Source organism: Loxodonta africana, chromosome 4 (genome assembly GCF_030014295.1).
Source record: "Loxodonta africana isolate mLoxAfr1 chromosome 4, mLoxAfr1.hap2, whole genome shotgun sequence".
NCBI classification, from domain to species: Eukaryota; Metazoa; Chordata; class Mammalia; order Proboscidea; family Elephantidae; genus Loxodonta; species Loxodonta africana.
This window is the reverse complement of record NC_087345.1, coordinates 12,168,765-12,189,938: the sequence shown is the minus strand read 5'-3', so window position 1 is coordinate 12,189,938 and position 21,174 is coordinate 12,168,765. Positions and strand designations below refer to the sequence as shown.

The 21,174-nt window shown below is 41.4% G+C and overlaps 3 protein-coding genes across 6 annotated transcripts in view; 1 reads left to right on the top strand and 2 right to left on the bottom strand.

Moving 5' to 3' along the window:
- The window catches only part of ST13 (ST13 Hsp70 interacting protein), a 29,468-nt gene extending 25,797 nt beyond the window's left edge, over window positions 1-3,671 (bottom strand). The window contains exon 1 of the mRNA XM_003419748.4: window positions 3,450-3,671. Coding sequence (XP_003419796.1) covers window positions 3,450-3,559 — 110 coding nt within the window. The 5' untranslated portion in view covers window positions 3,560-3,671. The remainder of the gene's footprint in view (window positions 1-3,449) is intronic.
- XPNPEP3 (X-prolyl aminopeptidase 3) overlaps window positions 3,670-21,174 on the top strand; it is a 90,408-nt gene continuing 72,903 nt past the window's right edge. For 2 of the 4 annotated variants that reach the window (XM_010599310.3, XM_023559896.2), the window contains exon 1: window positions 3,670-4,215. In XM_010599310.3, coding sequence (XP_010597612.1) covers window positions 4,152-4,215 — 64 coding nt within the window. In that variant the 5' untranslated portion in view covers window positions 3,670-4,151. Of the gene's footprint in view, window positions 21,130-21,174 lie in introns of all 4 variants that reach the window. The other 2 variants (XM_010599311.3, XM_023559895.2) reach the window with 2 other exon arrangements.
- Window positions 9,860-11,353, bottom strand: DNAJB7 (DnaJ heat shock protein family (Hsp40) member B7). Its single transcript, XM_023559898.2, has one exon. The coding sequence runs from the start codon at window positions 11,351-11,353 to the stop codon at window positions 10,409-10,411; it is 945 nt and encodes a 314-aa protein (XP_023415666.1). The 3' UTR covers window positions 9,860-10,408.

The following is a 21,174-nucleotide window of genomic DNA, read 5'->3' as shown; positions in this document are numbered from 1 at the left end:
GTTGTCCTGAGATAATCTTTAAAACTTAAACCAAAAATAGCCCTTGAAGTCTTCTTAAAACCAAGCAAGTTTAGCTTTAGTAGTTAAAAAAAAAAAAAAAAGTCTGCCTTGAACATTGTGCTCTTTTAAGAACTACCTATCTGTGATTAAATTGACAACAGCAACTTGAAAGATTAGACAGGAACCTTAGGGGGCAGTGAGTTTATATTAATGGGGGACAAACAACTCAGAAAAAGAGGGCTAAAAATGGGTGCACAAGTCAAAAGAATGTAACCATCACTAAACTGTACGTATAGAAACTGAATTGGTATTTGCTTTGCTGTATATACTATCAGTAAAATTTACCAAAACAAAAATGTCCACACTCATTCTATTCTGCTGTTTACTGTGGCAAGTAAAAAAGATTATATGATCCAAAACATCTAAATGTGCAATTCGGCATAAAATAATTTAACAATAAAGCAATAGACATACTCCCACCAACAAAAATTTTTTTGATTCTGCTCTAAAGAAAAACTATTTTTCAAAAGAGCCATAATAATCTTTGCAGTTAAATTTGGATGAAGGCACAGGGCTTCCTAAGCTGGTTTGCCTAAGTCTCAAAATACAATGCTCAAGAATATACTTAAGGTGACATCCAAACACAGTCACGACAGTCTAGTATTAAAACTTTGGGAAGTGGTATTCCTGTCAAATGCATGTGAAGCTAAGTCTAACCTAAGGAAAAACCAGACAATCCCAAATTGAGAGAAATTCTACAAAATTAGTGGTGTGTTAATTTTCAAAAGTGTCAAGGCCGTGAAAGTCAGTGTAAGACTGAAGAATTTTTTCCGAATGAAGGAGACTACAAGTCTTGACAACTAAATGCAACATGTAATTCTGAAGGCTCGATAGTATTAATACATCAATATTAGCTCCCTGAGTTTGACCATTATATTGTGGAGACTGTCCTAACTTGCAAAAAATACACACTATAAAATATTCAGCTGTGCTCAGGACAGTATGTTGGCAGCTTACTCTCCAACAGTTCAGGAAAAAAGTTCTTTGTACTGTACTTGCAATTTTTCTGTAAGGTAGAAATTGTTTTTTAAAAAATTAAAAATACACAGATGAAAAACACAAGAGAATTTATTCATAAACTAGATTTAGAGTTACTCACGTTCCAAACTGTAGTAACTACTAGAAGGTAACACCAGTTTATAAAAAAAAAAAAAATAGGTACAAAAATTTCCCATTAATGCTTCCAAGATTTAGAACAAGTTAACTTCCTGCCAAAAATTGCAAAACTGCAATTTGGACTTCGCCAAGGTAGGCTTGTATGTTTTAATCGAGCAGGGCTGGTGCAGAAAACTTCCTCATATGGGGTCACACATGACCTCATTCATAATTCCCCTAATTTTACGGCACCAATCTGCTTTGCGCTATAGTTGTTTATGCTGCAAAATAAATATAGATGAAACAATCCGGAAAGAAAAACTGGAATCACCTACGGGAAATACTAAGATATATGGTCTTTTTTTGGGGAATAGCAGTGCCTGACAAATATTTTTCCGCGTTTAACCCATAATTCTCTGCATACCTGTAATTACTTCAGCTAAGTTAAAACACTGTTCTTAAACACATTTTAACTTTTTCTTCACAGTGAACCCACTTCCTCTTCAGTAGGAATGGAACAAGGTATTGTATTCACTCGTTACAACGTTCACCTTTGGTGACAGCTATTTCTTCCTGTGGTAGAAGTCTGCTTTACCTGGATTTTAGAACAATTTCTTACTTGTATGATTCTCCCTCATGAGTAGATAGGAAAGGATAAAAGCACGCAAATATCTTGAGTTTTTTGGATTGTTAGATTATTCAATGGAGAAAGTGATCAAAATCTAGGCCTCAATTACTAGTCCTGAAATTCATGCCCCAAAACAACAAAAGAAGACCTACTATTACCAAGAGCCAATCACTTAATTCTGAACTCTAAAAAATCCAGAATCTGGGAAAATTTTGTTTCCCTAACAGCAAACTGCGTTTTTCTCCTGAGAAACAAAGAATTCATGAAATAGAATTCTTGCTGACTGCTATTAATAATAAATTTACAGTAAAACCTGCCAAAGCTGGAACCTGTTTAAGGTGGGAAACCTATCAGACAAGGAAAACGTAAATATTTTCCACTGACAGAGGAGATAGAAAAGTGGTGACTGCACCCTGTCAGAAGCAGAACGCTTGGAGACCTGGAAGAACAAGGCAGTGCCGTGGAGTTCCAGCTCTCACTGTACTACGGTACCAGTTAATTTTAAACGCTCTCAGAATTTTACATATACAACGAGAGCAAACATCTTGTAGTAGTAGGAAAATTGGTGGCTAAAAATAAAAAGACTAAGAACCTTCTCAGAGGAAAATACTATTATACCACCATATACGATGTTGATAGTTTTGAACTTACGTCTCTTCCTTAGGACAAGCTTATTGGAATAGTCCTTCAAATACGTGGCAATCACAGTTTCATCTACCCCTACAAAAATACTACTAAAATAACCAAACCAACGCTTAGGGTAGTACTTCTTAGGAATCACAATGATTTACCCTGTCATCGCATCTAAACTCCTCAGCCTTTGCAGTGATTTTTAGAATCAGCTCCTAGGGGAACAGTCCCCTTTCACGCCCCTTCAATATGTAGAGTGCCTATCTCTATTACATAGTAAAGATCAAAACAAAATCTTGGCTTTATTCATTCCACAGCCCTAAATAGACTATTAACACTGTTTCCCAACACCTGGCCCACTGCCGGTCCAATTAATTCTGTGCACGTAGCGAGATACTCAAGACTTAAAGACCACAAATAGTTCCCAGAAGCATGCTGGTCCTTAAAAAATGATTTTTTTAATCTTTTAACTCTTCGAAGCTATCATTGCGACCAATGACAGTATAACAAGTGATGGCCAAAACAATCCTACGCAGTTAGGATCCCTGCGATTTCAAGGGTAATCAATTAGGATTGCCTTTATTACGACTATTCAGAAACCTAAAAATAAATAATAACCATAACACTATTAAATGGTAAAGTGCGTAAAGGGGCTGTGCGTCAATGCCAGGTGGATACCACAAATTTAAAGAAAAACTGCTCCCCGCATAAACCGTCTTGGGAGTGCTCACGCCGGCCCCTCACTCAGGTGTATACCTTCGGCATCTACATTTTGCCAGCGACAAACTGATGACCGAAGGTTCGGGAACCCAGCTGTCTCCTCCCTCCACGCCCCTGTACTAGCCCGGGCTCCCGATCCTCCACGAGCCCCTCGAAGCCGCTTCCCCTGCCCGGCCACACAGAGGCGCGACCCTTCCACCCGCCCCGGCGGCCGCGCTCCCCTCTCCTCGGCGCCGCGCCAGCCGCCGCCCAGCTCCTCCTCTTCCCGCAGGGCTCCCTCTTCCCACCCCCAACGGTCCGCAGGCCCAGGTCTCACCTCTCCACCCACTCCCTCAGGAAGCGCATTTCCTCCGTGTGCAGAACGCTCGGGTCCTGCCTGCACATTTTCACGAAGGCCCGAAGCTCGCTCACTTTGCGGGGATCCATGGTCCTCAGGCGGCGGGAGGCGGAGGGCGCGGCTGACGAGGCTGCAGCCCAATTCCAGGCCCGGGAGCTGGCTCAGCGTGACCGCGTAGGAGGGGGCAGCAGCCGCGAGGCAGAACACACTGGAACCTCCCCGGCCGCTGGCTCCGCCCACCCAACGGTCTCGTGACCCCGGGTCCTTCGCTCGCTCATTTCTACCCCCGCCGCCTGTGCTCCTGCGCACTGACTAGAACCTTCTAGAAGTGTGGCTGTCCGTGCTGTTGCCTGCTTCCCATGCACGTGCCAGTTCACTGGCTGGGTGAACCCCTACACGGGCGCTTTCAACGTGGCGGGAGATATCAGCCTCTCCAAGGAACCATTTAGAACTGGGCATACTGTGAGTATGCGCATCAAGTGGAGCATGACGCCATGACGCAATTAGGGTCGTCCGGCCGAAGCGGCGGTTACAACGCTGGGCGTGACGTCAACATTCTGCGCTGCCGCGGGAGGAAAGGCCAGGGGGCGGTGCCGCCCGGAAGGGGCGGAGCGGGTGCCGGGTTTCCTGGCGACGCAGTCGTTTTCCTCTTTTCCTTCCTGACGCGTGCGCGAGGCCGTCATGCCTTGGCTGTTCTCAGTCCCCAAAGCGGTTCCCGCCGTAGCAAGTGCCCGCGGCCTCTCAGGTTAGACTCTCTTCCCGCGGTGTCCGCTCTGAGGCTTGCTCTCTAAAGAGCCTGAGGCGCCCTCGAAGGATCCAAGTCGGTCTCAGGCGAACCGTGGTTCAGCGGACCCTTCTACTGGGGCCTCCGCTCCAAAATCCTCTGTGCGCTCCGTGGATTTCTTTTTGTTGTTGTTCCCGGAAAAGGGTGGGCTCTGTGTTCCTTCTACTGTTGAGGTATTATGGGAAGCTGAAACGACTGCAGCGAGAAAAGCATGTGCCATTCCCCAGAGGGATGTCATGAAAGTTACTCGGACTTAGGAAAGTTGTGTCAATTATCACACTTGACTAGGTGACAGAGTTTCTGACATCAGGTAGCTTTTTTGGCTGTTGAGTCGATCTAGAATCCAGTTTTCTTGTTTCCAAGGAGTTGATTTGAGAGCTAGCTCCAGAATATACAATAAACATGGTTAATTCTTTGAGCGGTGTCTCTTAGAAGAGGTACCGTTTGAAAATACTCGCGGGCTTTTTATTTCTGGAAGCCTGATTTGTAAAAGCAAGATGAAGGAGCCCAGAAATAAGGGGAACCCTTTTTTTTTTTTTAAGGGAGTTTTTTACTCTATCGCGAGCAATTAAACTGATGAACATAGAGCTTGATCAGTGAAAACGGAATTATCAGCCTTGCAGGCGAATCTGCAGTTGCATCATATTTCAGTTTGGGGGGTCGATTTGTGAACAGTGTGAACCAAGACATACTGAATTTGAAATCACAATTATGCCTAGACATATATATCTTAAGCTGACATACTTGAATTCATTGAGAATGGAATATTATGTAAAGACTTAATGCTTTTACTATGAAAAATGAAAAATAATGGTTCAATGCACAGAACCTGCTCTTCAGTTCTAGTAATAAAGCTGCAGAAAGCTGTCCCTCTCGATGGGAGTAGGTGAAAAGACTGATGTGCAATCGATCCATCTTCACAAAGGCCACAGTCACCATCTTTTTCTTGTGACTTTTTTTGGATTTGTTGAGGCTTCGTGGAACACCGTGATAATCAAGGTTTAGGATTAGATTTTGGATTACACATTCCAAGACCTTTGAAAACTATTTGTTACGCCTCAATAAGAAAATTTAACAACCTGTTAACATTTTAAGATAGCTGTTGATTTTTGAACTGTATGAATGCTGTCCTTGGATCTTCCCAAGTCTGGTAAGTTAGGGCAGATATCTCCATCTTACCTATGAGGAGCTGAAACGAACAGAGGATCTCAAAGTAGCAAATTGAGGATATTAGTTATGTGATTGCAGCCTAGTCTTTTCTCTGCTATACCACCACTAGGTCTTACCCTGGCTTCGTTGGAGTCCTTTTGGAGCTTCTCATTGAGTAAGCCAGAGTGTAGTTTCATTCAGCAGCTTCTGAGGTAGTAACTGTGGATGAATCTCCCCTTCCCTAGAATGGCTCACAGTCTAATCAGAGAGACAGACAAACCACCACCACCACCATCTGCTGCCAGCAAGTTGATTCAGACTCATAGCAACCCCATAGGGTTTCCAAGGCTGTAAATCTCTGTAGAAGCAGACTGCCACATCTTTCTCCTGTGGAGCTGCTGGTGGTTTCGAACCACTGACCTTTTGGTTAGCAGTTGATCACTTTAACCAGTGCACCAACAGGGCTCCTTTAATCAGAGAGAGAGACGAGAAACACATAAATGACAGTATAGCAGAGTGCTTTAATAGTCTTGACCCACGTGACATGGGAGGTCAGGAAAGGTAGTGACAGGTTGTAAATATTGTGTTATTCTGGGGTTATGTTAAGTTTTAGAATTTGAAAACTCCGCTGACCTGAGGTATTCAAATAGAAATGTGGTGCTCTTGGTTGCCCTTCTAGAAAAGCTCTGGGAACGGCGTATCGAATACCATCGGAAACTTTCTCATCTGTGAAAGTTGTGCATTCCAGAAATGAAAATGTTTTGACTAGGTAAAGATTAACCTAGCAAGAGTGAGCTTTCATTAGTCGGATTATGCTGCTGTTAACACCATCTAGTCATCTGAGAACAAGCAAAGTTAATAAATAACTTAAGTTGCATTTTAAAGGATTAAGTCATGTAAGATAAATATAAGGCTGAGATGGGGAAAGGGATTACTGAATATAATATTAAAGCATAACAAGTAGAGAACAATTTTTTAAAAGCCTGTGTGTAGGTAATAGCTAATGCATTCAATAAATATTAAGTGAGCACCAGATACAAGCACTGAGCATTGAGTTTCCACCCTCGGGAGACAGACAAGTAGGTAAATAATTGTGATATGATATACTATATCCATGGAAACCCTGGTGGCATAGTGGTTTAGAGATACTGATGCTAGCCAAAAGGTCGGCAGTTTGAATCCATCAGGCACTCCTTGGAAAGTGTATGGGGCAGTTCTACACTGTCCTAGAGGGTCACTATGAATCAGAATCAACTCCATGGCAGTGGTTTTGGTCTGAGTTTTTAATACTGTATCTAGTGGGTCACCATGAGTCAACTCAACAGTAACTAGCAGCAACTACAAATCCAGTAATAGAGGTTGAATTGTGTGGCAAAGGATGAAGTGGTGGATATTTCCTGGGAGTAGGGAGGGGCAGCGCTATGAGTCAGAATCGACTCACGGCGGTGGGTTTGGTTTTTTTGGTTTTTGGGGAGGCGCAGAGAGGAAATGTGGCATACTTTTCAAGATTGATCTAGGGACTTGAAAGAAGCCTTTTATCAAGCAGACAAGAGGAAAGAAGCCAGCCAGGCAGAGGGAAGATAAGCAAAGGCACAGAACTCTGAAGCAGAATGCCTGGTACTAGGCACTGCAGTCCTTTCTTAGGGCTAGAGGAGTATTTTGACAAATATGTTACCAGGCATATTAATAGGTGTTAAACCAAAAAGATCTGTGGTATGGGGAATGCGGCATTTCATAGTGTCCACATTACATTAATTCTAAGTCTCTCGGGAGGGCCTTTGCGATACGTGTTTGCCTGTGAGCCCGTTCTATGTGGTGAGTCTTGAACTGGTATCACTTGGAGAACGCTGGGCTCGAGGACGAGATGTGTAGAAAGAGATGATAGAAAATCAAGATGGGGAGAAAGCTGGCGGCTGACTCATGGAGGGCCTTGTATGTTAGGTTAGGTTAAGAAGGAGTGGGCTTTTTCCCTCTGGGCAGTGGGAAACCACTGAAGAATTTTAAGCTATTGAGTAAGATAATGAAATATGAATGTTAGTTATCTCTGTTAAGAGCGGAGAAGTAGACTGGAGGGCATGTCATTGCGTTCTTAAATTTTCAGACACTGATTTTTATTTTTGGAAAAGTGCATTTTATTTTCAATTTTGAATAATACCACATACATAAACATACATGGGGACAGATAAATTCAAATAAATATTACGTTACGTAAGTAGCATGTAAAATACCCTTATTTATTTATGTTGGTTTTATTTTCCAAAAGTAAGCTTTAAATGCTAATTCTCCCCAGCCCCTCTTACAAGATAAATGACCTTTTCTCCACAACGACCAAAGAATTACGATAAAACCCAAACCCCGTCTTTACGATAGCAATCCTTTAAAAGTACTAGACGTTATAGCTTTATCTCGCTTCCAAATCTGTCACGTTGCCAAAGGTGATTGGGGTTTAGCGCTGCTAGACTAGTCACCTGCATCGTTCAGTAACATTAAAATTTACAGTAATTACATTTATGAGAAACAAAAGATTAGGAGAATAAGACCAATAGGTCTTTTTGCTAAAAAGGAAGACTTCAGTGACAGGGAACGTGCAGGGTGTAAGTCATCCCAGGAAACTTTTCAGTGCTTAAAAAATTCAGTCACCTGAAATGTAGCAAGTCCAAAACTTAACACCTGCAGTTCTCTCAGGTAATGGCAACTCCATTCTTCCCAGTTGCTAAGATCCAAAACCTTGCCATTGTTGACTCTTCTGTTTTTATCATACGCAACAACCAGCCTGTCAGCAAACCCTGTTAGTCCTTCCTTTAAAATGCAGTCTGAATTTGGGCTGGTTACCATCCCCACTGCCACTACCCTGGGTTGTGCCGATAGCCAGATCTCCCAGCTTGAAGATGAATACCATAGGAAATGTATGTTTTGACTAGCTAAAGATTAACCTAGGAAGAGTGAGATTTTATTAGTCAGATGATCCAGCTGTTACCACCATCTAGTCATCTGAGAAGAAGCAAAATTAATGTGTAACTTAAGTTGTGTTTTAAAAGATTAAGTCATGTAAGGTAAATATAAGTCAGATGGGGAATTGACCACTGCAAATATTAAAGAAAGTTTAGTAAGTAGAGAATAATTTTTTAAAGCCTGTGTGTAGGTAATAGCAAATTCATTCAATAACTATTAATGAGTATTTTCCGCAAGATCAGCCAGAGTGGTCCTGTTTAAATAAGAGTCAAATTATGTCACTTCTTCACTCAAACCCTCCACTGGCTTCCTATCCCACTTAAAACAGAAGTCAAAGTTCATATTGTGATCTGGCTGTCCCCGCGTAAGCTGACCTTTCTGACATCATCTGTTCGTTCTCTTAATCTGCCGCCCTGGTCTCCTCAGTGTTCCTCAAACACCGTGTACAGCTAGCCTTAGGGACGCCGCACTTGTTATTCCCTCTGCTTGGAATTCTTTTCCACCAGATATCCACTACCTCACTTTATTTACATCTTTACTCAAACGCAATCATCACTTTCCCTGGCTACCTTAGGTAAAATTTCAACCCTCCCACCCCAAAACTTCATATCCCCTTCACTCGCTTTATTTTTCTATTTAGCACTTAAGAGTAACAGACTGAATTTTACTTAATATTTATGGTTGTTGTTCCTGGTTTCTAAGCTCTGGGAGGGCTAAATTTTTGCTGACCTGTCCATTACTGTAGCCAAGCACCGGGAACACTGCTTGGCAAATAGTAGGTGCTCTAAAAATATTTGTTGATTGAGTGAAAGATACTACTTTAAAAATAAATGGCTTTGAAGCAATATATCTTGAAATGAAATAATTTACAGGAAGCTGAGAAGTAATCGTGTTGAAATCAAAGTAATTTGATTTAAAAGAACAAATTATGTAAACATGTAGCACAAACCACTTGCTCGATATCTGATTTATATGTAACTAATCTGTTTTTCTCCCAACATGCTCCTGAATTAGAATGGCTAAAGGTGATATTATAGAGTGATGTATTTGTAGATCCCGTGTACATAGTCCAAACAAAAGAGGAGGCAAGTTTCCACTCCGGAGTGATGTACTCATAGCCAGCCACACATGATATAGCCAGAGTTCTCTGAGAAATCCAGGTTAAGTCTGGCTATTTTTAATGTAAATACTTCATATTTCAATTTTTATAGTGTCTTTTAAGTTATATGTCAAATGCTCCTGCCTCTACTGGAAAAAAAATCGTTCTACAAATACCTATATAGTCTGACCCTGTGTGCATTTTTAGCAAGGTGGTTAAAGCACTCAGCAGCTAACCAAAAGGTTGGTGGTTCAAACCCGTCAGCTGCTCCATGGGAGAAAGATGTGGCAGTCTGCTTCCACTACAAGATTTACAGCCTTGGAAACTCTATGGGGCAGTTCTGCTCTGCCCTGTAGGGTTGATATGACTCAACGTCAATGGGTTTGGTTTTTGTTTTGGTTTTTGGTCAATAATTTAAATATTTTATAAATTTGTAAAATGGTTTAATTAGTTAAAAGGAGTAACAAAACCAAACCCACTGCAATCAACTCAGTTCCAACTCATAGCAACCCCATACGGTTTCCAAGGCTATAAATCTTTACCGCAGCAGACTGCCCATCTTTCTCCCACGGAGCCACAGGTGGTTTCGAACCACAGACCTTTAGGTTAGCGGTAAAACGCTTTAGCCGCTGCACCACCAGGGCTCCTTAAAAGGAATAAAGTAGATCCAAAACTCTACAAAAGAAAATTTCTATTATATTCAAATATTTAGCTCAAAACTTAGAAAAAAATCTTTGCTGTTTTCTAAATTCGTAACGTCACCAACTGTCACCACAGACTCATCTTTGTCTGACATACCTAGTCCAAAGAACTACTGTCCAAATGTCCACAGTCCTGCTAGCAATATTAAAAATACAAAATATAACATTAAATGTTACCTACAAAACTGATTAACCAAAACACACAGAGTCGTGTTCAAATGTTATATGAACATAATGTGTCTGAAGAATCAGTTTAGCTTTTCCTTTTGGTTGACTTCTTCTTCTTCACCTCTTTATGCTTCTTTTTTTTTCTCTTACCACCTTCTTTGAATCCTGCTGAGAAAATGCAGGGATCCCAGCTGCCGTTGACCCAAGGTGTACCTTGCTCATCATTGTCCACAAAAGTACACTGAGGTACATGTTTGGGACTGTAGGAATTTGGTGAATAGTTGCTGAATGACTGTCTTCTCCAGCTGCATTCTTCTACAAAGCCCTCGTCATCAGCCATACCATACATGAGGAAGGACTTCAGCTCACCCTCATCTTCAGCTTCTTCTCTTTCTTGATCATTCTCAATTATTCTCTTCATATTTATGTTTCCACTGTTAACTGCTTTACCTGAAGTTGTAACAGATATGTAGTTGCTCATCCCACTATCCTCAAATGCCATGGAAGAGAATGAACTAAGGCCCTCGTGCCCCAGTGAACCATATGATGTATTTCCTCTATCATATGAAGAAAATCTTCTCTCAAAAGCCGGATATTCACTGAAGGTAGAGGGAAAGGATTCTGTACCTTTGCTGCTTCTGCTTCCATAGGGGCATCTTGGACTAATTAAAAGGTCCTCAAGCGAGTCTTCAAAGAAGTCAAACAAAAATGGGTCCCTTTGGCCAAAAAATTCATTAAAGACATCGTCTGGCTTACGGAATCTGAAGCCGTTCTCACAAGGATCATCAAAATGACTTCCACTTCCATTATGTAATCCTTCTTTGCCATATTTATCATATATGTCTCGTTTTTCATCATTTGATAACACCTCGTATGCCTCAGCTACTTCTTTAAATCTTCTCTCTGCTTCTTCTTTATTTTCCGGATTTTTATCAGGGTGCCATTTAAGAGCCACTTTGTGATAAGCCTTTTTAATGTCCTCAGGTGAAGCATATCTCTGTACTCCTAGAATTTCATAGTAATCCGCCATGCTTTAACAGGTTATTGGGAAGCGGTGCTCTGGGTAGTGAGAACTGTGGTTCCTCTCAGCTCAGGCTCTGCTGGTGGCGGTGGTAGAGGCAGTGACTGCAAGTAGTCACTCTTCACTAAAGATAAGGTCGTTACCATGGGCCACTGCCAGGAGACATTAGGGTACTGATTATGTGGCAGGCAGGGTTACATGCTTAAGTCAGTGGGGCTGCATTATGGTGTCATTCTGGGGTTAAGGTAAGGACTCAGCCTTCCAAGTGGAGCCAGTCCAGAGTTATACCAAATCACCCTGAACCCCTTGGGCTATTTCTTCTATATTTCCCTGGAAGTCTCAGACAGTGCCTCATAAGACAGTGGGACCTGATGACGATGGCCACCGCATGTCCCTCGCATCATATGACCTCTAGGTTACTGTGCCTTGGTAACTTCCATGTTTTGGCTTGGAAAAATGTGAAGAATTGGTGAACTAGGTGAAAAAAGTATTCAAGTAATTGGCTTTGTTTATTTCACTCAAGAGACATAGTTCAGTAGGAGATACAAGTAAGGCAGTTACAGTATTCGGGATATAAAGGAGGAAGCACTAGGTGCAAAGCAATCATATAAGAGCCACCTATGTCAGATGGGATATCAGGGAAAGCTTCTTGGAGGAAGTAGCCTAATAGGCAAGCTTCCTGCGTGCCAGTGGTATGTCATTTGGAATGATGGCATCTTTCCACACCTAAAGGTTAATACTGTAATTAAAAAAATTCTTAAAACTCAGCAAATTTCACTTCTCTTTAGTACATGTGCTTGTATGTATGTGTGATATCCACTTGATTATATTTGTCTGCTATGAAAATAGTAACAGTACTAACACTAATACTGGGACATTATTCAAGGATCCTCTTGGGGGAGACACCGTACTAAGCGATTTACTACAGTTTATCATTTAATTGTCACAGCAATCCAGCAAAATACAGAATTTATGCCCGTAAGAAAACTGAGGTTCTGAGAAAGGTAATTTGCCCAAGGTCTCATACCTTATTAGTGAGAAATCTGGTATTTAGACTTGAGTCTAATTCTCTTCATGTTCTTCCCACTCTACCAAATTTCTTGGACTAGGACTTAAGAGTCCTAGGTTCTAGACAGCCCAGAAACATGTATTGAGAACCCGTGACACAGAGAGGAGCTAGAAAGTAGGAAATTCTGCTCTCAAAGAACTCATATAATTGGAAAAAGCACTTTGGAAAAAAACGATTTCAGTAGAGTATAAAAGTGTAACACAAGGACTGGCTTCTGGGATTATTTTGCCTTCCTTAACCCCTCGCCACTTTCAGCTGCTGAGCCATTTTCTCTTCTTTCACAACAAAACTTCTCGTAAGTGTTTACTCATTTCTTTGCTTCCTTATATCCTTTCTCCCTTCCCCACACTCCCATCTGGTTTCTATCTTCTATAATAAAGCTCCTTCTGTCAGGGTCTTGAACCCATCCAGACCCGTTGCTATTAAGTCAGTTCTAACTCACGGCGAGCCTGTGCATTCCAGAGTAGAACTGTAGGCAATAGGGTTTTCAAATCTTAACCTTTTGGAAGCAGATCTCCAGGCCTGTTCTGAGGTCTCTGGGTGGGTTCGAACTGCCAACCTTTTGGTTAGTAGTCCGGTGCTTAACTGTGTCACCCAGGGAAGGACTCCCAACAAGCCAAACCGGTTGCTGTTGAGTTAGAATCAAATCATGGTGACTCCATATGTGTCGGGGTAGCGCTGTGCTCCATAGGGTTTTCAGTGGTTGATTTTTCAGAAGTAAAATGCCAGGCCTTTCTTCCAAGGCACCACTGGGTAGACTCCAGCCTTTCAGGTGGCAGCCAAGTTCTTAAGCCGTTTGCACCACCTAGGAACTCCTTCAGGATCTCCATTGACTTCCATATTGCCAAATCCAGTGGTGGTTCTTTTGACCTCCTCATACTTAGTGGCACCTCACAGGGTCGGGCACTTCTTTAACTTCCCGAATACCACATTCTTCTAGTTTTCTTTCTTTCTCCTATGCTGGCTTCTCCTTCTCACCCTAAAATGTGTTGGTACCTGGACTTTACACAATCTCTCTAGACAGTATCCAGTTCCAGATCTTTAAATATCATCCATGTGCTTATGACACCTTAATTTGTCTCTCTATCCTGTCACTTTTTCCAGAACTTAAGACTGACTCTTTGACCTCTCCATTGGAGTGGCCAATAAGTACTCAGTTTTCCCCATTTTATTTAACGGTACCACCATCCATCTACTTTGTTTAGGCCCAAAACCTGGAAATCATCCTTAATTCCTCATTTTATTCCCCACATCCAATTAAAGAGCTAGTCTCATTGGCTTTAACTTGAAAATATATTCCAAACCCAAATATTTGGAAAATAGTCAAATGACAAATGATCCCTGCCTTCCGAAAGTTCCTAGTAACCTGGCAAACTAATTAGCAACTATATGCAGTATCTCAACCCACCCAGTGCCGTTGAGTCGATTCCGACTCATAGCGACCCCATAGGGCAGAGTAGAACTGCCCCATAGAGTTTCCAATGAGTGCCTAGCAGCCATAGCACTTAACCACTACGCCACCAGGGTTTCCCCCATATGCAGTATAGAAGGTACTAAAGTAGAAATAAGCACAGGAGCACTGAGGAAGGGCATCTGCATCAGAAGCAGTAGGAGTGGGAAGGTAAGAGAAGGCCGCCTAGCTTAAGTGATGTTTGAGCTGATTTTCAAGAAGTTGGGTAGATAACGAACCAGGCCAGGTCATCGTAGACCAAGAGAACCGCGTTTTTGAGGGTGTGCTGTTAATGTCCCAGAATGATTAATTAACCCGGGTTTTTTCTTCAAGTAGTTTAGTGTGGCTGCAATAACGTTTTTTGAGGATTAGGCTAGAGGAGTAAGCAGGGGCCAGATCATGAGGGTGCTAATAATAATCTAAAGAGTTTGAAGCTTATTCTGAAAGGAAGTTTAAGCATATAGTGTTAGTGTAAGAGGCTGAAAAGATCCTGGAATTTGAACCTGATTTGGGTGATGATAGCTAATTCTGGAAATAGTATATAGCATGTAGAAAATGAAGTGGAGAGACAAGACCCAAGATGGGCAGATTATTGCAGTATGTAGTCCAGGTGAATTGAGGGCTTAAACTAAGGAAACAGCTTTGAGAGTCAGCTGGCTATTTTAGAAGTTGTCGTATGCCATCGAGTCAATTCTGACTCGTAGCGACCCTATAATACAGAGTAGAATTGCCCCATACAGTTTCCTAGGCTTTAATCTTTACAGGGGAAACCTGGTGGCACAGTGATTAAGAGCTCGGCTGCTAACCAAAAATTGGCAGTTCGAATACAACAACTCTTTGGAAACCCTATGGGGAGTTCTACTTAGTCCTGAAGGGTTGCTATGAGTTGGAATCGACTCGTCAGCAATGGGTCTTAGGTCATCATTACAGGAGCATATCGCCAGGTCTGGTGGTGTGACTAGTGGGTTCCAACCATTGACCTTTCAGTTAGAAGCTAAGCACTTAACCGTTACACCACTCGGGCTCTTTTGTTTTACAAGTAGGACTTGACATACTAGCTTTGCTATTGACTAGCTGTATGACCTTGAGCGAAAAAAAAAAAAAATGTTGAATGTAAATAAAGAGCAATCGAGACTTTTTAATTTACTGAAAATAAACATTTCAGTTTACATCTCATGTTAAAGCGTTATTTGTTCTGCATTTGTGCTTGGGAGTGCTCCAAATAGAATGATTGGCTGTGTTAATATTATCTGAGAATTGGTTAGCTTTTACATTCAGTTATTTTACCACTGAACTGGCAGTGTAGTTAGTGGTTATGGGTTCTAGAAATATTGTTTGAATCCTTGTTGATCTTCAAGTTACTTGACCTTTCTGTGCATCTTTTTTCTTAACTGTAAAATGGGAAATACTCTAACAGTATCTTCCTCAAACATAGAATGCTGTTTGTTTAAAGAAGGCATAGCAGGAAATATATAGCTTTGCTTTCATTTGGATAAAGTATTTTTGGATAGATACACAAAAAAGTGAGAACACTGACTGCCTTAAGGCAGGGGAGGGTGGGAACAGAGTAACTTGGGAGCAGGTGTGGGAGGAAGGCTTTCTCTCTAAACCCCTTTAGTATCTTTTGAATGTTGGTCCATGTGAATATGTTACCAGTTCAAAAATTAATTAAAAATAGAACTTACCTCACAGAGTTAGGAGGATTAAATAAATTAACACATGCAGAGTGCTTAGAATACTTTCTGGAATATAACAAAAACTGAGTAAACGTTAGCTGCCATCATCATGATCATCAGTATTAACCAACTGTCATTTAAAAGCCTGGAATATAGGGTGCATCTACTGTTTGTTTTTATAAGGAAAAATATAACCATATCCTATATTTTGTGAGTTTTGATTAGGACAAGAGTTTTTTAAAAAGTAAAAAAAATGTTGAAGTAGTTCTGTTAAAGTTCCGATTTTAATCCTTTTCTTCATACCCCTTTATCCCACTCACTCTACCAACACGTTCTTGTATCAGAACAACCCACTATCATGTTTTTCCTGTGCCTTCCTTCTCTTCACTTTCAACACAAATGTCAAGGGTCAAGTAACTAAAAAAATTAAGTAGGCCAAAGCCTGCTATGTTTGGGGGAAGGTCATTTCTATGAGTGTCTGCAAGTAGGAATGTAGGGAATCTGGTGTTTGGGTGGGTAGGGAGAGGTTTGTCCTGCCAAAGGAGATTATTATCTTCTTTTTTTAAGTTTTGACCCCATCTCACTAAACCAGTGTTTCTCAAACAATTTGATGTCAGGATCCCTTTATATTCTCAAAATTTTTTGAGAACCCCCACTTCTTTCCCTATACCTCTAGCTAGAGTGGGTCTCAGTACAGAGACGTAGACTTTCAGTGCAGTGTCTTTCACACTGCAGGCTGTAATCTTAGTAGGTCATTGTATTGGTTTCCCAAGGCTCTGTAACAAATTACCACAAACTTGGTGGCTTAAAACAACAGAAATATATTCTCATAGCTCTAGAGGCCAGAAGTCTGAAATCAACGTGTCAGCAGGGCTTCTTCTGAAGATGCTGAAGGAGAATCCATTCTTGGTTTCTTTCAGCTTTTGGTGGCTGTAAGTATTCCTTGGCTTATGACTATATCACTCCAAGGTCTGCTTGCCTTCCTGTTGCCTCCTCCTCTTCTGTCTGCCTCAATTCTCCTTCTGCCTATCTCTTACAAGGATACTCATTGGATTTAGGACCTACCTTGATAATCGAGGAGCCCTGGTGGCACAGTGGCAAAGTGCTCAGCTCCTAACCAAAAGGTCAGCAGTTCAAATCCAAGAAATTTGGAAAACAGCTACCTTGCCAACCAAACAGATCCGTATTTGTGCCCATTCCAAAGAAAGGTGATCCAACAAAATACAGAAATTATCAAACAATGTCATTAATATCACACACAAGTAAAATTTTGCTAAAGATCATTCAAAATCAGTTGTAGCAGGGAACTGCCAGAAATTCAAGCCAGGTTCAGAAGAGGATGTGCAACAAGGGATCTCGCTGCTGATGTCAAATGGATCCTGGCTGAAAGCAGAGAATACTTGAAAGATGTTTACCTGTTTTATTGACTACGCAAAGGCATTGAACTGGGAATCGTAACAAATTATGGGTAACAGTGCGAAGAATGCGAATTCCAGAACACTTTATCGTGCTCACGAGGAACCTGTACATAGACCAACAGATAGTCATTTGACTAGAACAAGGGGATACTGCATAATTTGAAGTCAAGAAAGATGTGTCAGGCTTGTATCTTTTCACCATACTGAGTCAACCTGTATGCTGAGCAAATAATCTGAGAAGCCAGACTATATGAAGAAGAATGTGGCATCCAGATTGGAGGAAGACTCATTCACAATCTGCATTATACAGATGACACAACCTTGCTTGTTGAAAGAAAAGAGGACTTGGAGCACTTACTGATGAAGATCAAAGACTACAGCCTTCAGCATGGAGTACACCTCAACGTAAAGGAAAGAAAAATCCTCACAACTGGACCAATGAGCAACAGCATGATAAACGGAGAAAAGATTGAAGTTGTCGAGGATTTCATTTTACTTGGATCCACAATCAACACCCATGGAAGTAGCAGTCAAGAAATCAAAAGATGCATTGCATTGGGTAAACCTGCTGCAAAGGGACCACTTTAAAGTGTTCAAAAGCAAAGATGTCCCTTTGAAGACTAAAGTGTGCCTGACCCAAGCCATAGTATTTTCATTCGCCTCATATGCTTGTGAAAGCTGGACAACGAAGAAGAAAGACTGAAGAATTGATCCTTTCATTATAGTGTTGGTAAAGAGTATTGAATATACCATGGACTACCCGAAGAATGAACAGATCTGTCTTGGAAGTACAGCCAGAATGCTCCTTACAAATGAGGATGGCAAGACTTTGTCTCATGTACTTTCACATGTTATCAGGGAGATCAGTCCCTGAAGAAAGACATCATGCTTGATAAAGTAGAGGGTCATTGAAAAAGAGGAAGACCCTCAAAGAGATGGATTGACACAGTGGCTACAACAGTGGGCTCAAACATAGCAATGATTGGGAGGATGGCGCAGGACTGGGCAGTGTTTCCTTCTGTTGTACACAGGGTTGCTGTGAGTCAGAACCGACTGGACAGCACCTAACAACAACTTGACACGCTTGTGGTTGACGTTAGGTGTTGTCAAGTCGATTCCAACTCGTGACCCATGTGACAGAGTAAAACTGCCCCATAGGGTTTTCTTGGCTGTGATATTAATGGAAGTAGAGCAGTAGGTCTTTCTCTCACAGAGCCACTAGTTGGGTTCAAACCACCAACCTTTAGTTTAGCAGCTGAGCGCTTAACTGTTTGTGCTCAGAGGACTCCTTACATCATTATTTAAAAATTATAACCAACACTGCTATTACACTTAAAAAAAATTAACATCGCTTCCATAATGCCATCAAATTTGCAATAACTTTTCAAATTCCAGTTATCTCATAAGTGTAATAAATATTGCAGCTGAGTATTTGTTTTACCGTTTGTTGCTTGGATTAGGACCCAGATCGGATCTACACATTATAATCACTTGATGTCTTTTGATGTTCTTTTAATTTATAGGTTCTCCTTCCATCTCTTGGAACCTTGGTGGCACAGTGGTTAAGAGCTTGGCTGCGAACCAAAATGTCAACAGTTCAAATCCCCCCCCACTCCTTGGAAACCCTATGGGGCAGTTCGACTCTGTCCTATAGGGTCGCTATGAGCTGGAGTCGACTTGATGGCAGTGGGTTTGGTTTCTTTGGCTTTCCATCTCTTACTACCTGTTGCAATTTATGTATCAAAGAAACTATTCTGTTTGTCCTGTAATATTTCCCACAGTTTGAACTCCGTTGATTGCATTTTCCTGGTGTCATTTAACAAGTTCCTTTATCCTCTGTATTTCTCTAAATTGCTTTCCTCATCTTTGCTAACCTTTTAATGACTATTTAAAAATTTAAAAAATTACCAGTTGCCATGGAGTTGACCCTGTCATGGCAACTCCATTTGTGTCAGTGTAGAACTGTGCTCTACAAGGTTTTCAATGGGTGATTTTTTGAAAATAACTCACCAGGCCTTTCTTCTGAGGTCCCTCAAGGTGGACTCTAGCCTTTTGGTTAGCAGCCGAGCGCATTAACTGTTTGCGCTACCCAGGGACTCCTCAATGGGTATATTTTTGTTTGTGCCGTTGAGTTGATTCCAGCTGCTGGCAACCCTGTATGACAGAGTGGAACTGCCCCATAGGGTTTCCTAGGCTGTAATCTTGAGGGGAGCTGACCGCTAGGTCTTTTCTTCTGTGAAGCAGCGCCATATGCTAATTGAAACACCATGGCTTGGGTCAGGCACACCTTAGTCCTCAAGGTACCACCTTTGCTTTTCATCACTTTAAAGAGGTCTTTTGCAGCCGATTTGCCCAATGCAACGCGTCTTTTGATTTCTTGACTGCTGTTTCCATGGCTGTTGATTGTGAATCCAAGTAAAAGGAAATCCTTGACAACCTCAATCTTTTCTCTGTTTATCATGATGTTGCTTGCTGGTCCAGTTGTGTGGATTTTTGTTTTCTTTTTGTTGAGGTATAATCCGTAATGAAGGCTGTGGTCTTTGATCTTCATCAGTAAGTACTTCAAGTCCTCTTCACTTTCAGCAAGCAAGGTTGTGCCATCTGTATAACGCAGATTGTTAATGAGTCTTCTTCCAATTCTGATGTCATGGTCTTCTTCATATGGTCTGGGTTCTTGGATTATTTGCTCAGCATACAGATCGAGTAAGTGTAGTGAAAGAATACAATCCTGACGCACAACTTTCCTGATTTTAAATCACACGGTATCCCCTTGTTCTGTTTGAGTAACTGCTTCTTGGGTCTATGTACAGGTTCTTCATGAGCACAGTGAAGTGTTCTGGAATTCCCATTCTTCCCAATGTTACCCATAATTTGTTAGGAGCCACATGGTCAAATACCTTTACATCTCAATAAAACAACAGGTAAACATCTTTCTGGTATTCTGTGCCTTCAGCCAAGATCCATCTGACATCAGCAATGATATCCCTAGTTTCACGTCCTCTTCTGAATCCAGCTTGAATTTCTGGCAGTTGTAGTCGATGTACTGTTGTAGCCATTTTTGAATGACCTTTAGCAAAATTTTAACTTGCCTGTGATATTAATGATGTTGGTTGATAATTTCCACATTCTGTTGGATCACCTTTCTTTGAAATGGGCACAAATACAGATCTTTTCCAGTCGGTTGGCCAGGTAGCTGTCTTCCAAATTCTTGGCATAAACAAGTGAGCGCTTCCAGAATTGCATCAAAGGACAGCTCAAGAAGACAAAGTAAAGTGTTATAATGACATGTGGAAAGACCTGGAGTTAGGAAACCAAAACAGAAGAACATGCTCAGCATTTCTCAGGCTGAAAGAACTGAAGAAAAAGTTCAAGCCTCAAGATGTGACATTGAAGGATTCTTTGAAAAAAATGTTGAACAACACAGGAAGCATCCAAAGAAGACGGAAGGAATACACAGTCACTGTACCAGAAAGAATTGCTCCAGTGACAGTGTTTCAGGAGGTAGCATGTGATCAAGGACCAATGGTACGGAAGGAAGGAAGTCCAGGCTGCACTGGAAGCATTGGTAAAACACAAGGCCCAGGAATTGAAAGAATACGTTTTTGGCTTATAGTTGGGTGTTTAACTGTTTGTACCACTCAGGCACCCCTCATTCATACTGCAAAAAACCAAAAAAAAAAAACCTGTTGCCATTGAGTTGATTCAGACTCATAGCAGCCCCATAGGACTGAATAGAACTTCCCCATAGGGTTTCCAAGGAGCGCGTGGTGGACTCCAACTACCTACCTTTTTGGATAGCAATGGACACCTTCACTTGATCCAGACTTACTGTGTTCTGCTGGTGTAGTGATTTTATGTTCACAAGGAGACTGTATAGTACTGATCGTGTTGTTGAGGTTCAACAGGAACACCTATGGAGTGGCAGAGTGGAAGGATAAGAGTGAAGATTTTAGAGTTAAATAAATCTTGATTTGAATCCTAGGTTCCCTGTATACCAACAGTATAACCTTATACAAGTTAGTTCTCTGAGTCTGACTCCTTTTTTTTTTTTAACAACAATAGGTGCTATATTTGTTTTTTTAGGGCTGCTGTAACAAATTACCACAGCTGGTTGGGTTACAACAACAGAAATGTATTCTCTCAGTTCTGGAGGCCAGAAGTCTGAAATCAAGGTATTGGCGAGGGTGCACTCCTTCCGAGGGACTCTAGGGGAGAAT